The 16,365-nt window shown below is 43.1% G+C and overlaps 2 protein-coding genes across 2 annotated transcripts in view; one reads left to right on the forward strand and one right to left on the reverse strand.

The window, feature by feature from the left end:
* Positions 1-4,714, reverse strand: part of vamp3 (vesicle-associated membrane protein 3 (cellubrevin)) — a 45,730-nt gene extending 41,016 nt beyond the window's left edge. Inside the window, exon 1 of the mRNA XM_049021676.1 lies at positions 4,710-4,714. Within this exon, the coding sequence (XP_048877633.1) occupies positions 4,710-4,711 (2 nt within the window). The 5' untranslated portion in view covers positions 4,712-4,714. The remainder of the gene's footprint in view (positions 1-4,709) is intronic.
* The window catches only part of ap5b1 (adaptor related protein complex 5 subunit beta 1), a 135,310-nt gene that overhangs the window by 30,648 nt on the left and 88,297 nt on the right, over positions 1-16,365 (forward strand). The window lies entirely within an intron of this gene.

Here is a 16,365-nt window from a genome sequence, read left to right on the forward strand (position 1 = left end):
TTAAAAACCATCACAAACATATTTACCTATCACTGAAAGGTACCGCTATAACAGAATGTTCTCTCTCTCTCTCTCTATTTTTTTTCCAGTACCACTGTATAATAAAGTACCACTGTATAATAGAAATCAAGATTTAAGGGCTTTAGTTTGGAAACATTTTACAACTCCAATAAAAAATATTCAGTTTTCACTGGGATTCTTCTAGACTTTTATGAAATAAGTAGCTCTGTATGCAAAATTCCTGTAGCCTATCTCCAGTACTGATATATTTTCATCTCAGTGAAAACTTATTTGGTGTGGCAAAACAGTAAACATATGTCTGCTCTTTAAACAAAAACTATTTGTTTATACTAGTAACACTAAAAATCCAAAAACCCATGAGAGCAGGACCATTACTCCTTGTCTCTCTTTCTCCTTCAAAAGACAAAGAAAAGCTGTACACATTTACTGCCTGGTCGTCGATGAGGAAACGGACTAGTGTATCCTAGTGTATCCCCTGACTTAACCCCTGTACTGAAATATTCATGCTTTTCAGGCATCTCATGGTATGAAGAATTAACCAAGATCTATGAAGCTGTCTTTAGTAATAATATGTGTTTATTTTATTTTCCAGAAAGAGAGAATCAGGAAAAAGGTGAAGTGAAATTATCAGTGAAATTCCAGAAGTATAAATGGTGTTCTTTGTAACTGTTTACATTTTCTTTACTATAAATTTTAATCACTGAACTTTTTATTAATTGTACTACTTTGATGTCTTGAACAATGTTTTCTTACAGCCCAGTACAGCCCACTAAATGATGGTCTTTGTAACTGTCTACATTTACTATAAATTTTAATCATTCATGTATTAACTAATTCTATTACTTTGACTTGATTGATGGTTTTTTTTTTTTATATAAGAAAATCTAATACTAATCGCAGTATAGTATGTTTTTTTTTAATGAATTGAGTGTTTCATGCCTGCCCCCCCCCCCCCCCCCAAAGTCACACTGCTTATGCCTGAAATCACATTTGGGGGATTTTTGGGACTAGATTGTAAGTTTTGTCTGTATTGTGCAGCTAACAAATATTTGATAACAGAAGAGTAACAGTACAGTAAGTGATCCAGTCCCTGGACCAAAGGATCCATGCGTTTTGGGCCACTGTAGCTGAAGAGTGGGAAAACAGTGCCAAAATGGCAGGAGCAAGGAAATGCTGGGTTAGCTGATGGGAGTACCATCCAGCCACACCGAGTCTCTGCCTCAAGAAAAAAACATGTATCTCGCGTTTTGTCATCATGCTGCTTTGCCTCATCTGCCTTAGCAATCCTGTCTTTGTTAAGATTTAATTTTATTCTAGAGACCAAGAATAATTAACTAGATCTATCCATTTTCCAAACCGCTTATCCTACTGGGTCGCAGGGGGTCCGGAGCCCATCCCGGAAGCAATGGGCACAAGGCAGGGAACAACCCAGGATGGGGGGCCAGCCCATCGCAGGGCACACTCACACACCATTCACTCACACATGCACACCTATGGGCAATTTTGCAAGTCTCTTGCCTCTTGTTTTTGGACTGTGGGGGGAAACCGGAGTACTCGGAGGAAACCCCACGACGACATGGGGAGAACCTGCAAACTCCACACACATGTAACCCAGGTGGAGACTTGAACCCGGGTCCCAGAAGTGTGAGGCAACAGTACCAACCACTGCACCACCATGCCCCCCCCCCATTAACTACATCATATACATTAATTAATTAGTTATGTTGAAACAGTGGAAGCTAGAAATAGCCTGCATTTATCTCTCCATACTATCATTAATCTTCTGTTGCTAACATTGCTAGCAGATTTAATGACTACAGAATTTATATATATGCAAGTCCTGAATTGTGTGGATTGTGATACTGTGACCTCCATTTTTACACATATGTTTTACATTCTCAACTCCAGATTTCCTATAAATGATCTGGTACAGGCATGGAAAACATTTGGCTCCATCTTGGTGTTCGTGAAACTTTTGAAACACTTTTGAAATTTTTTAACAATGTTGATGAGGACAATATCATCTTGGGACATGGGAGCATCATGAGAGAAAGGTATTTGCACTTTAGGGAGAGTTTGGTTTTGCAAAAAGGCCTCAGATTCCTTGATGCATTATCAGACTTATTGGCTCCTATGAGATGACAGGCTACACCATGTTACACAGCAGTGTGTAGCATTTTTGGATTCAACTCACTTCTGAATAGCACCCTTGCCACAATTTCCAGCTTGTGGAAACTCACAACCAACAGTTTTCTAGAGGCTGGTCAACAGAGGCACTAACTCAGCTCTGCAGTAGTCACTAAGGCCATACTTTTATTGTGTTTAGAAACTACCTGTTAGTGAGCTTTGACTTGCAGCTACTATACAGCTGTATCTCTTCCAGTGGAGTTTTACTCTATCTATCTATCTATCTATCTATCTATCTATCTATCTATCTATCTATCTATCTATCTATCTATCTATCTATCTATCTATCTATCTATCTATCTATCTATCTATCTATCTGTACACACACATACATATACAGAGATACATATATATATATATATAGACACACATACATACATATGTATTTTACATGGGTAACATTTAACCTGTTACATGTCCACAAAAAATATAGCTACCGTTTTGAAAACTGAACCTTTTTTACTGAGTGAAGTCTTCTAATCCCCTTGTTTCACAGAGAAAAAGACACCAAATCTGATTCTATGTCAGAGGATTTCACTCTTTAATTAATTCAGGATTTGCAGAGAGCTCAGAGGTCAGCCAGACATTCAGATGCCAGGTTAGTTTTCTCATTAAAGTTTAGTCCTAATATAAATCAGCAGGAGGAATGATTTTTCGGAGTGAGACATTGTGCATGCTGGCAGGAATGGGGTTTAATACATTATAATGAGATATGTTTGAAAAATGTTGTGCTAGAGTAAAATAATTTAAAGGCTTCGTTTTTATTTTAAAAAATAATTTTCTTTACAAGATATGTTCCCATAATCACAGTCATTCATACTGGGTGAAGCAGTCTGTATCCATTAGTCATGTCTGTATAATTTGCTAGAATTGTATATTTACTCCTATAATTGAGTATATCACCTATAAAACTCTGAAAATGAGATATTTATCAATTCCAAACATTAATTATCAACCTCACAGAGTTATCATGAGGATAAATGGCACATAGTTATTAAGTATATTAAGATTGTGCTTTATAAATATACTAATTAGAAGATTAGTTCATTCAGAAAAGAGAATGGAACTTCAAATAATGAACTTAATACTTTAGTTACTGGTGGGCAAACATGCACTTGCATCACAAACACCTTTAGGACATAAAAGAGCAATTAAGTCACGTCTGAACCTGAGAACCATACATTTATTGAAGTTGTGTTTAGAAGGGGATTTCTCACTCCCATCAGTACCAGTCGTAATGAATAGGAAATGAACCCCTATGCACTGCAAGACTGAAAGTAATTTGGTCTTTTCTTTTGACCCCTTCCATAGAATATACCCTTCAATTTTCTTTCTGTTTGCAGATTTCAGCTGACAGAGTTTGGGTGCCAAAGCTGTAGAATTAAATCACCAAATAAATTATTTTGAAAAATGATTCATGTCACATAAAACCTTTGACTAGCAGAACAGGACTGTATAACACTGTAATATTTAATTGCTTAGTTGATTTTTGTCAATAGTGATCTACACACACTTTTCATTGTTCATCCATTTAGACAACAGGGCATGTTACAGAAGTAATTCAGAATAAGTACCTTGCATAAGGACACAGTTCTAAGGGCCCTGCATCTACACTTTGGAATATTCTTGAAACACATTTAATTCATACAATTTGAATTAAATGCTCCCCTGGAACTAAAGTCTGTTCTGAAATCTATTATTTTAGAGATTAGATTCCTAACAGGGTATTGTAACTTTGTTACTCGGTCAAAGTGGAAACGATATTTATGTTGGGGCAAACAATACTGAGGTTCTGCACACTGCTCCCAATTGCATGAATTCACATTATTTTTCTCTGTTTAACGAAAATAGTAACTTTTTTTCCATCACATATAATGTGAAATGGTGCCATATATTATAGAAAATTAAATGAAGCCTTCCAATTTCTATTATATGTTATTGTAATATCGGTTCATTCACTGCTAACAATTCCATGACTAAGCCTGTTTGTTGGTCTGTTTCCTTCAGTAGAAGTCCATCAATCGTTGTGTCTTAACGTGTTTCAATTAACCATTTGTTTATTTTAAATAAATCTTATAACAAGACAATAAATTGATCAAAATGTTTACAGACTGATGGACTTGCTGAACAAATTGAACAAATAAAATTCCAGGTGTTCCTCCTTAGTGTTGTTTTATTACCCCTCCTTAACAGCAGGAATGCACGTTGCGCAGTAAATAGAAGATAAGATCAGCATGGAGGATTGAGGTGTTGAGAGGCACGCTATCTGCAGATGAAGCTAGAATTATAATCATTCAAGCAGCCAAGTGCAACCTGAGAAGAGTTTTAGAAGAGTGTTTGGAATGTCCCCTATATATTCTCAGTGCGACTTAACTATTTATCAGACAGTTCATGTCTATAATGTGTTTGAAGGGTGCTGCCCATAACTAGATTTCTTAAAAGTGAAAGTGAATCAGTTAAGAGATTGTATTAGTTTTTCTCAATTGCACATTTCATGAAACATATTTAACATTCTCATGACTATGCTTGATTTTGCATAACAGGTTAAGCACATAGCACCTTCACCAAAACAAACTCATGTGTCAAAAGCAAATAGTTCTATGAAATTATTCAGTGCCACCAAAATGGAAAATACAATCAACACAGCACTCTCATGGTACAATCGTTTTACCGTGAGAGTAAATATGCTTAGTAAAATTTTTCAAAATGTCATTTTAATTTCCAACAGTTCCACAATTCCGAATGATAATCATTTCCTACTTTCTTACTGACATTGACTGATCATAATTTTTTTAGCAAACTGATATTTATTCATGTCAAAATAAGAGTCCCCACATTATAATGGCACTTATGCAAAGCAGAATGTCATCTCTCATTGTTTCACACAAATTTTCAAATCATCAGACTTTCAAAATGATTCAAAAATATGTCATAAATTACAGTGTATGCCATTGTTGTGGTTTTGTTTCCCATAGTACATTTTATTGTCATTTTGTTCTTGTATTGCTATTATCCTGTTTTTGAGTTATAGTATCTGATGTTTTTGTTTGCTATTGTACTGTCTTGAGATCTGGAAAAGTTACATATGTATGTGAGTGCTTTCTAATGCCACTGAGCTTTACATACTGTAATGTAGAGTATTAGTTTACTAAAGAAGAAAGATCACCCAATGACTGTGAAAGTGAAGCATGACTATCATTCAGAACTCTGCAGCTCAGGAACACAGACTGACATTTTGACAACATAGCTAAGCATTTTGACTCTCTTGGTTAAAACAATTGTACTATGCTGTACTGATTGTACTTTTAATTTTGGTGGCACTGGCTAATTTGACAAAATTATTTGCTTTTGAGAGAGGAGCTAATTCTATTAGGTAACTTATGGTCTTTTGCAGATTAACCTTGCTGTCATGCTATATGCATGAATTGTTTTGACAAATGCTCCTATACTGTAGTTCTGATTATGTTAAGTATTTTTCATCAAATGTTACAAAGCAATCGAGAAAAACTAACTGTCATTTGAGACACGCCAAATGAATCAAGAAAAATGGTAAAATATATGCGGTTACCTTCAAGAGTTCAGTATTTAGTTTAAAATTATAGTATGATAGAAGTTATGGTTAATTATCCCATAATGCATGTATACAATGCATGTGTTTTAGCCATATGGGCAAATTGTTACTTGCTGATCAGCTTCACCTCCAGTTCTTCTGGTCCCCTCTAACTTGTGTTGCTGTCTGGCTCAGGAAGTGAGAAATCGGAGGGGGCTCTATATAAGAGAAAGCACTACAAAACATTTTCCTTAATCCCAGGTCTTTAGAGTCCAATATTGTGTTACAAGCCGACTGAATAGATTCTATTTTGTGAAAGTATTGCTGCGAAACTGACACCAAGTTATTTGCAGTGGTAGGGTGGCAAGCAGTCTCTCTCCATAAAGTACATAGGATGAAAAGAAATTATGCAACACAAGTTGTTAAAAAGTAAAACATTGTAAATAATTGCAATTTTTTTATTCATGAGTTAATAAGTCTTATTTACCCATTCGGACTTCATGAGAAAAGTCATTTCATAATCTTAGACTAATAATAATAATTAAGATTAAGAAATTTATTGTCATATGCATGGTAAAAACAGTCAGTTACACGTACAATGAAAGTCTTACTCCACAGGTACTGTCGCATCGACCTAAACATAGAACATTAAACATAGAGTGACAATACAGTGTGCATTACAAAAAAAGCTATTGTGCAAAGAAATAATTTACAATATTGTGCAAAAGAGCAATTAAATAAGAACTGAATTGAATATAAAGTTCAGAGACTGGCCTATGTGGTGTACAGAGTTTGCAGAAATAGTCCTGTGTCTGTGTGTGTGTGTGCATGGGTGGAGAGTGATTATGGTTCTACTTGGTCAAAGGGTAATTGTCCTGACAAAGTCAGTGTTATGAGGGGGGAAGAGATAGTGGGTGTGAATCATTGAAGAGATAGTTGGTGTGAAGTGATGGCCTGTGAATAAAAATTGTTCTTTAATCTGGTGGTTCACCAAATTTATTCAATCTGTAGCGCCTGCCCGAAAGCAGTAGTGTGAACAGTCTATGCTGAGGGTGGCTATTGTCTCTAATGATACTATGGGCTTTCCTGATGACTCTGGAGTGGTAGATATCCTCCAGTGATGGTAGAGCTGCTCCAATAATCCACCCATCCATTTTCCAAACCGCCCATCCTACTGGGTCGCAGGGGGTCCGGAGCCCATCCCAGAAGCAATGGGCACGAGGCAGGGAACAACCCAGGATGGGGGGCCAGCCCATCACAGGGCACACTCACACACCAGTCACTCACACATGCACACCTACGGGCAATTTAGCAAGTCCAATTAGCCTCAGCATGATTTTGGACTGTGGGGGGAAACCGGAGTACCCGGAGGAAACCCCACGACGACATGGGGAGAACATGCAAACTCCACACACATGTAACCCAGTCGAACCCGGGTCCCAGAGGTGTGAGGCAACAGTGCTAACCACTGCACCACCATGCCGCCCCCTGCTCCAATAATGATTTGGGCAATTCTCACCACTCCTTCCAAGGCTTTCCGGTCCTTTGCAGTTGAGTTCCCAAACCAAACTGTGATGTTGCTGGTGATAATACTCTCAATAGTACTTCTGTAGAAGTTTTTAAGAATTCTGGTTGCCATTCCAAATTTCCTTAGCCTTCTTAGGAAGTACAGACACTGTTGAGACTTCGTCACCAGCTGATTGATGTTGTGAGACCAAGTAAGGTCATCACTCAAGTGAACACCAAGATATTTAAATGTCACAGTTTTTTTCTTTGGTATGATGATTGTTGCCTTGAGACAGGTGGGAACTATGGCCTGTGTAAGGGATAGATTGGAAATGTCTGCAAAGATGTTCGCTAATACTAAGGAGCAAGCTCTGAGTGCACGGCCTGGGATGCTGTCAGGTCCAGCCACTTTCCTTGGATTTATTCTTCTCATAGTCCCGTACACATCTCCTGATGAGACCGTGAAAGAGGGATCTTGTTTATCTCCAACTTGCAGCCCATAACTCTGTGGCACATCGCTGAGAGCTTCAAAGCGAGCATAAAAGTCATTCAGTTCACCAGGTAGCGAGGTTCAGACAATCATTTCCTCCCTGTTTTTATTTTGACAATCTGTGACTTGATGTAAGCCCTGCCACATGCGCCGACTGTCACCGTTGGCATAGTGATCCTCCAGCCTCTGCTTGTATTGTCTTTTGGCCTCTTTGATTGATATACGTAGGTCATATCTGGCCTACGTAGATACGCCTTCCAACAAGGAAGCAGAGTCTGGGGACTTGGGGGTGGACTCCCCTATCTCTGGGGCGGAGGTCGCTGAGGTGGTTAAAAAGCTCCTCAGTGGCCGGGACCTAGGGGTGGATGACATCCGCCCAGAGTTCCTTAAGGCTATGGATGCTGTGGGGCTGTCCTGGTTGACACACATCTGCAGCATCGCATGGACATCGGGGCAATGCCTCTGGACTGGCAGACCGGGATGGTGGTCCCCCTCTTTAAGAAGGGGGTTGGAGGGTGTGCTCCAACTATAGGGGGATCACACTCCTCAGCCTCCCTGGTAAGGTCTATTCGGAGGTTCTGGAGATGAACCTTTATATAGGGGGTTCGTCGGATTGTCAAACTTTGGATTCAGGAGGAGCAGTGTGGTTTATTCCCTGGTCGTGGAACTCTCTGCAGGGTTTTGGAGGGTTCATGGGAGTTTGCCTAACCAGTACTCATGTATTTTGTGGACTTGGAGAAGGCATTTGTCCGTGTTCCCTGGGAGAGTCCTGTGGGGAGTGCTCCGGGAGTATGGGGTGCCAGGCTACTTTATAAGGGCTATTCAGTCCCTGTATGACCGGTGTCAGAGCTTGGTCCGCATGGTCAGCAATAAGTCAGACTCGTTTCCGGTGAGGGTTGGACTCCGTCAGGGCTGCCCTATGTCAACGATACCGTTCATAGGTTTTATGGACAGAATTTCTAGGCGTAGCCAGGGCGTTGAGCGTGTCCGGTTTGTTGACCTCAGGATTAGGTGTTTGCTTTTTGCAGATGATGTGGTTCTGTTGGCTTCATAGGACTGTGACCTTCGGCTCTCACTGGGACAGTTCACTGCTGAGTGTGAAGCGGCTGGGATGAGAATCGGCACCTCCAAATCCGAGACCATGGTCCTCAGCCAGAAAAGGGTGGAATGCTCTTTCCAGATCGGGGAGCTAGTCCTTCCCCAAGGGCAGGAGTTTAATCTTGAGGATTGTCCTGAGGCAAGTATTGATGAAGACCTGGATTTTCTTCATGGTGGTTATTGTGGTTCTTCAGGTTTCTGCTCCATACAATAGGATTGGCTTCACAATTGTGATGAAGACCTTGATCTTGGTGGTGGTGCTAATTCCATTGGATCTCCAAAGGAAGATGGAAGGCTGCCCTTGCCTTGCCGATGCGGGTTCTGACATCTGCATCCGTTCCTCCCTGCTTGTCCAGTATGCTGCCAAGATAGGTGAAGCTATCCACCTCTTCCAGAGCATCACCTTCAACTATAATGGGTGTATCGTTGGATGCATTTATCTTTAACACCCTGCTCTTCCCTCTATTAATGTGCAGACCCAGGCACGCTGAGTTTCCCACCACAATGCTGGTCTTTACCTGCATCTGTTGTTGGGTGTGAGAGAGAAAAGCCAGATCATCTGCAAAGTCTAGATCGTCCAGCTGCTTCCATAGTGTCCACTGTATGCCATTTCGTTTCTGGTCAGTGGATGTCTTCATGACCCAGTCTATGGCTAACAGGAACAGGAAGGGCGAGAGTAGGCAGCCCTGTCTCACTCCGGTTTGTACTTTAAAGACGTTTGAAGTCCCCTGCTAGGTATTTCATGGTCAACTGTAAGTGGTATTGTTGCGAAATGGAAGCTTTTAGGAAACTTAGCCACGAAATGGTAGATTACGTAATAGAACAGAGCAGGCTTGCCGAGCGCTGAGGTGCATAGTGTGTAAAAGTAGCCAACTCTCTCTTCACTCACTAACTGCAGAGTTACAAACTTCCTCTGCCATTAATCCTAGCACACAAACCGGGCACCAGGAGGTTCATGGAATGGGCTTCCATGGCTAACCAATTGCATGTTTGCCTCACATTACCAAGCGCAATGCCGATCGTCAGATGGAGTGGTGTAAAGCATGCTGCCACTGAACTTTGAAGCAGTGGAAACATTTTTATGGAGTGATGAATCATACATCCCTGTCTGGTAGCCTGATGGATAAGCCTGGGTTTGGCAGATGTCAGGAGAATGTTACCTGCCTGACTGCATTGTGCCAATTGCAAAGTTTGGAGGAGGGGTTGGGGTAGACCCTTTAGTTCCAGTGAAGAGAACTTCAGGACACCAAGAGATTTTGGACAATTCAGTGCTTCCAACTTTGTGGGAACAGTTTAGGGAAGGTTCATTTCTGTTCTAGGATGACTGTGCCCCAGAGCATAAACGAGGTCCATGGAGACATGGCTGAGTGAATTTGCTGTGGAAGAACTTCACTGACCTGCAAAGAACCCTGACCTCAACCCCAGTGAATACCTCTGGAATGAACTTGAATGTAAATTGTGAGCCATGCCTTCACATCCAGCATCGGAGCCTGACATCACAAATGGTCTTCTGGAGGCAAATGGGCAATAATTCCAACAATCAAAAATCTTGTGAAGAGCCTTCCGAGAAGAGTGGCAGCTAATTTACCTGCAAAGGGGAGACCAACTCAATACTGATGCCTATGGATTTAGAATAGATGTCATAAAGGTATAATGGCCAGCTGTCCCAATACGTTTGTCAATAGAGTGTATTATTTAATATTTACATATTATATTTTCAGTAAGGGGGGCGGCATGGTACGGGACCCGGGTTCGAATCTCTGCCTGGGTCACATGTGTGTGTGGAGTTTGCATGTTCTCCCCATGTCGTCGTGGGGTTTCCTCCGGGTACTCTGGTTTCCCCCCACAGTGCAAAAACATGCTGAGGCTAATTGGAGTTGCTAAATTGCCCGTAGGTATGCATGTGTGAGTGAATGGTGTGTGAGTGTGCCCTGCGATGGGCTGGCCCCCAATCCTGGGTTGTTCCCAGCCTCGTGCCCATTGCTTCCGGGATAGGCTCCGGACCCCCCGCGACCCAGTAGGATAAGCGGTTTGGAAAATGGATGGGATGGATGGATTTTCAGTAAGGCAATGAATGCCCTGTATAAAACTGACATGTTTGATTAATCCTACTCATTTGTAATGAAAAACCCTTCAATACTTGAAAAATGTATATCTAATTTACAGTAGTCTCACCTATGGTCTAATCCATGATTATAAAAACAGCAGTGAATGAGAATGTGAAGGTAAGAGCACAACAGAGAGTTAATTTCAATCAGTGCCTTTAGGGCCCTCCTGCTGACAATATACTCTTGAAGTGTAACCTTACACTGACTTGGGTATGAAAGTATATTTCAGCTTATAGCATGGATCTTTCATGTTTCAAGATGACAAATCGGGTTTCATCTAGCCATTGCCCCGCAGCCCCAAAACATGTCTGAGTTAAATGGAATTTGAAAGGGAAGCTGAACAGATTTATCACTGGTGGCTTACAAAAAGAGAAGGCAAGCTATGTCAGCCCTGAAAGATGCTCTAGGCCTTAGGGGGTGTCCCTGGCCCTGGATACACCCTTCTATGGATGGCTCTTTTTTACTGCTGCAAGATTTCCAGTGGGGAATGCAATGACAAAAAACCTACAGCAACCACCCAGCTCAAAATATCATATCATAATATTATTTCTGGAGATTAAAGTGACAAAAGAGCATTTTTCTTTGCATTTAAGCTGTGGTTGTGATATCATTGTCTTATAAAATAAGTTCATGAATTAATAAAAGTGAGAAATAAATAAAAAAACAGGCTCTGCAACAGTTTCTACGTGCACAAACAGTGAGGCTACTCAATAGCTGATCAGGCCACTAGTATGAACAATTTGCACATTTCCACATTAGGGACATCTCGGGGAAACATTTCTTTGCCTACAGTGAGGCAAAAAAAGTATTTGGCAGCCACCAATTGTACCAGTTGTCCCACTTAAAAAGATGAGAGAGGTCTGTAATTTTCATCATAGGTACACTGCAAATGTGAGAGACAATGTAAAAAAAATCCAGGAAATCACATTGTATAATTGTTAAAGAATTTATTTGTATAATGGTGCAGAAAATAAGTATTTGGTCAATAACAAAAGTTCACTTCAGTACTTTGTAATGTAACCTTGGTTGGCAATGACAGAGGTCAAACATTTCCTGTAGGTCTTCACCAGGTTTGCACACACTGTAGCTGGTATTTTGGCCCATTCTTCCATGTAGATCTTCTCTATAGCTGTGATGTTTTTGGGCTGTCGCTGGGCAACAAGGACTTTCAATTCCCTCCACAGATTCTCTATTGGATTGAAGTCTGGAGACTGGCTAGGCCACTCCAGAACCTTGAAATGCTTTTTACGTAGCCACTCCTTTGTTGCCTGGGCGATGTGTTTGGGATCATTGTCATGCTGAAAGATCCAGCCATGTTTCATCTTCAGTGCTCTCACTGATGGTAGGAGGTTTTTGCCCAAAATCTCACGATACATGACCCCATTCATCCTTTCCTTAATACGGATCAGTTGTCCTGTCCCCTTTGCAGAAAAGCAGCCCCAAAGTATAATGTTTCCACCCCCGTGTTTCACAGTGGGCATGGTGTTCTTGGGATGCAACTCAGCATTCTTCCCCCTCCAAACACGACGGGTGGAGCTTATACCAAAGACTTCTATTTTGGTCTCATCTGACCACATGACTTTCTCCCAATCCTCCTCTGGATCTTCCAGATGGTCTCTAGCAAACTTTAGACGGGCCTGAACATGTGCTGGCTTAAGCAGGGGGACCTTTCGAGCATTGCAGGATTTTAATCCATGACGACGTAGTGTGTTACTAATAGTACCCTTCGTTACTGTGGTCCCAGCTCTCTTCAGGTCATTGACCAGTTCCCCCCCTTGTAGTTCTGGGATGTTTCCTCACCATTCTCAAGATCATTTGTACCCCACGAGGTGAGATCTTGCATGAAGCCCCAAGTCGAGGGAGATTGTCATTGATCTTGTATTTATTCTATTTTCTAATAATTGCTCCAACAGTTGATCTCTTCTCACCAAGCTGCTTGCCTATTGCAGATTGGCTGATCCCAGTCTTGTGCAGGTGTACAATATTGTTTCTGGTGTCCTTATTCAGCTCTCTAGTCTTGGCCATGGTGGAGGTTGGAGTCTGACTGTTTGAAGGTGTGGACAGGTGACTTTTATACAGATAACGAGTTCAAACAGGTGCCATTAATACAGGTAACAAGTGGAGGATAGAAGAGCTTGTTAAAGAAGACGCAACAGGTCTGTGAGGGCCAGAATTCTTGCTTGTTCGTAGGTGCTAAATACGAGTAAGTATTTGCTGCTTCATAGGTAAATATGGTAATGAGGTGTTCAACATATAAGTACCAAGTAAATAATAATGATAGTAATAATAATAAGAAGGAATAACTTAACCACAATAAAGAAACTACTACTAATAATAATAATCATAATTTAATAAGGAAAAATGTTATATATGTACACATGCACCCGCAGACACATTAGGAGCAAGGGGAACACATTCTCTATTGTGCTGTCTACCCAATGTGGTGTCTCAAACACATCCACATCAGCTCCCTGGGGTCTGTATTCGTACACTTTCCACTGCTATGCGGAAAAGAATTCCTCTAAATTCAGAAATGGGAAATATGGTGGAAGGTACAGTGCTACAAGTCGTGGACCAGAGTGGCCTGGTGGAAACTAATTATCCAGCATGGCAATGAAGGTGGGCTGCTCTAATTCCTCTTCCTGTGGGAGAATGAGGATATTTTTGAGTTCATCAAGGAATGTTAGCAAAAAGAGAGTGTTATAGGAACCTAGTTGTGCATGGTGATGCATTACCCCATGCTGACCAATTGCAGCACACATGGTGACATTTCTGCCACACTTCCCAGGGACATTGACAATGGTATGGCTGGCAATGATGTTCCTCCACTGTTGCCTGGACTTCTTCAGGTTGAACTCAGCCTCAGAGATATATTCATAGGGAACAGAGCAGGAACAGGCAGGTTGGGTAGATCAGGAACCGTGGGGGGCGGAGCATCATCCGGGGGCACAGCTGGAATGGGCGGTGCAGGAACCTCCTAGGGCGCAGCCGGAACCTCAGGTGGTGGTGGAGGAACCTCAGGCGGCGCTGGAGGAACCTTGGGTGGCGCTAGAGGAACCTCCACCGATGATGATGCTCTGCCCCCCACGGTTCCTGATCTGCCTGACCTGCCTGTTCCTGCTCTGCCCGTGCCTGATGTTTCAGATCGGCCCGCACCTGATGCGCCTGACCTGCCCGTACCTGATATCCTGACTCTGCCCGTACATGATGTACGTGACCCGGAGAGAGCATTCCACTCTTTTCCGGCTGAGAACCATGGTCTCGGATTTGGAGGTGCTGATTCTCATCCCAGCCGCTTCACACTCAGCTGCAAACTGTTCCAGTGAGATGAAGCCAACAGAACCACATCATCTGCAAAAAGCAGAGACCTAATCCTGAGGTCACCAAACCAGGGACTCTCAATGCTCTGGCTGCGCCTAGAAATTCTGTCCATAAAAGCATGAACAGAATCGGTGACAAAGGGCAGCCCTGGTGGAGTCCAACCCTCATCGGAAAGGAGTCCAACTTACTGCCAACCATGCGGATCAAGCTCTGACACAGGTCATGCAGGAACCGAACAGCTATTATAAGGAAGCCCGACACCCCATACTCCTGGAGCACTCCCCACAGAACTCCCCACGGGACACGGTCGAATGCCTTCTCCTAGTCCACAAAACACATGTAGACTGGATGGGCAAACTCCCATGAACCTTCAAAGACCCTGCTGAGAGTATAGAGCTGGTCCACTGTTCCACGGCCAGGGCGAAAACCACACTGCTCCTCCTGAATCCGAGGTTTGACAATCCGGCGGACCATCCACTCCAGGACCCCTGAATAGACCTTACCAGGGAGGCTGAAGAGTGTGATCCCCTTAAAGTTGAAGCACACCCTCTGGTCCCCCTTCTTAAAGAGGGGAACCACCACCCCGGTTTGCCAGTCCAGAGGCACTGCCTCTGATGTCCACGTGATGCTGCAGATGCGTGTCAACCAGGACAGCTCCACAGCATCCAGAGCCTTGAGGAACTCTGAGGCAGATCTCATCCACCCCTGGGTCCCGGCCACTTAGGAGTTTTTTAACCACCTCAGCGACCTCCGCCCCAGAGATAGGGGAGTCCACCCCCAAGTCCCCAGACTCTGCTTCCTTGTTGGAAGGCGTGTTGGTGGGATTGAGGAGGTCTTCGAAGTATTCCTTCCACCAACCCAAAACATCCCAAGTTGAGGTCAGCAGTTGCCCCATCCCCACCATAAACAGTTTTGATGCTGTGTTGATGATAATTCCCACCTTGAGCCGCCGGATGGTAGACCAGAATCTCCTCGAAACTATCCGGAAGTTGTTCTCCATGGCCTCTCCAAATTCCTCCGACACCTGAGTTTTGCCTTAGCGACCACCGAAGCCACATCCTGCTTGACCCGCCGGTACCTGTCAGCTGCCTCTTGAGTCCCACAGGCTAAAAAGGCCCAATAGGAATCCTTCTTCAGCTTGACAGCATCCCTCACCACTGCTGTCCACCAGCGGGTTCGGGGATTACCGCCGCGACAGGCACCGACCACCTTATGGCCACAGCTCCGGTTAGCCGCCTCCACAATGGAGGCGCGGAACATGGCCCATTCGGAATCAATATCCCCCGTCTCCCCCGGGACATGGGAGAAGTTCTGCCGGAGGAAGGAATTGAAGCTCCTTCTGACAGGGGATTCTGCCATACGTTCCCAGCAGATGCTCACTATACGCATGGGCCTGCCAGGCCTGGCCGGCTTCGTTCCCCACCAGCGGAGCCAACCCACCACCAGGTAGAGATTAGTTGACACTGATCACAGCCCCTCTCTTCACCCGAGTGTCCAATACATGTGGCCACAAGTCCGATGACACGACCACAAAGTTGATCATTGAACTGTATCCTAGGGTGTCCTGGTGCTAAGTGCACATATGGACACCCTTATGCTTGAACATAGTGTTCATTATGGACAATCCATGACGATCACAGAACTTCAATAACAAAACACCGCTCAGGTTCAGATCAGGGGGGCTGTTCCTCCCAATCATGCCACTCCAGGTCTTACTGTCATTGCCTACGTGAGCATTGAAGTCCCCCAGCAGAACAAGAGAGTTCCCAGGAGGAGTGCTCTACAACACCCCTTCCAAGGACTCCAAAAAGGGTGGGAATTCTGAACTGCCGCTTGGCGCATAAACGCAAACAACAGTCAGAACCCATCCCCCCACCCGAACGCGAAGGGAGGCTACCCTCTTGTCCACTGCGGTAAACCCCAATGTACAGTGTGTTCACCACTGCTTGGTGCCTCTCCCTGCGAGCAACTCCAGAATGGAAGAGGGTCCAACCCCCCTCAAGGAGACTGGTTCCAGAGCCCAAGCCGTGTGTTGAGGTGAGCCTGACTATATTTAATCAGAACCTCACAACCTCTCTCATCTG

This window comes from Brienomyrus brachyistius, chromosome 8, assembly GCF_023856365.1.
Source record: "Brienomyrus brachyistius isolate T26 chromosome 8, BBRACH_0.4, whole genome shotgun sequence".
Taxonomy (NCBI): domain Eukaryota; kingdom Metazoa; phylum Chordata; class Actinopteri; order Osteoglossiformes; family Mormyridae; genus Brienomyrus; species Brienomyrus brachyistius.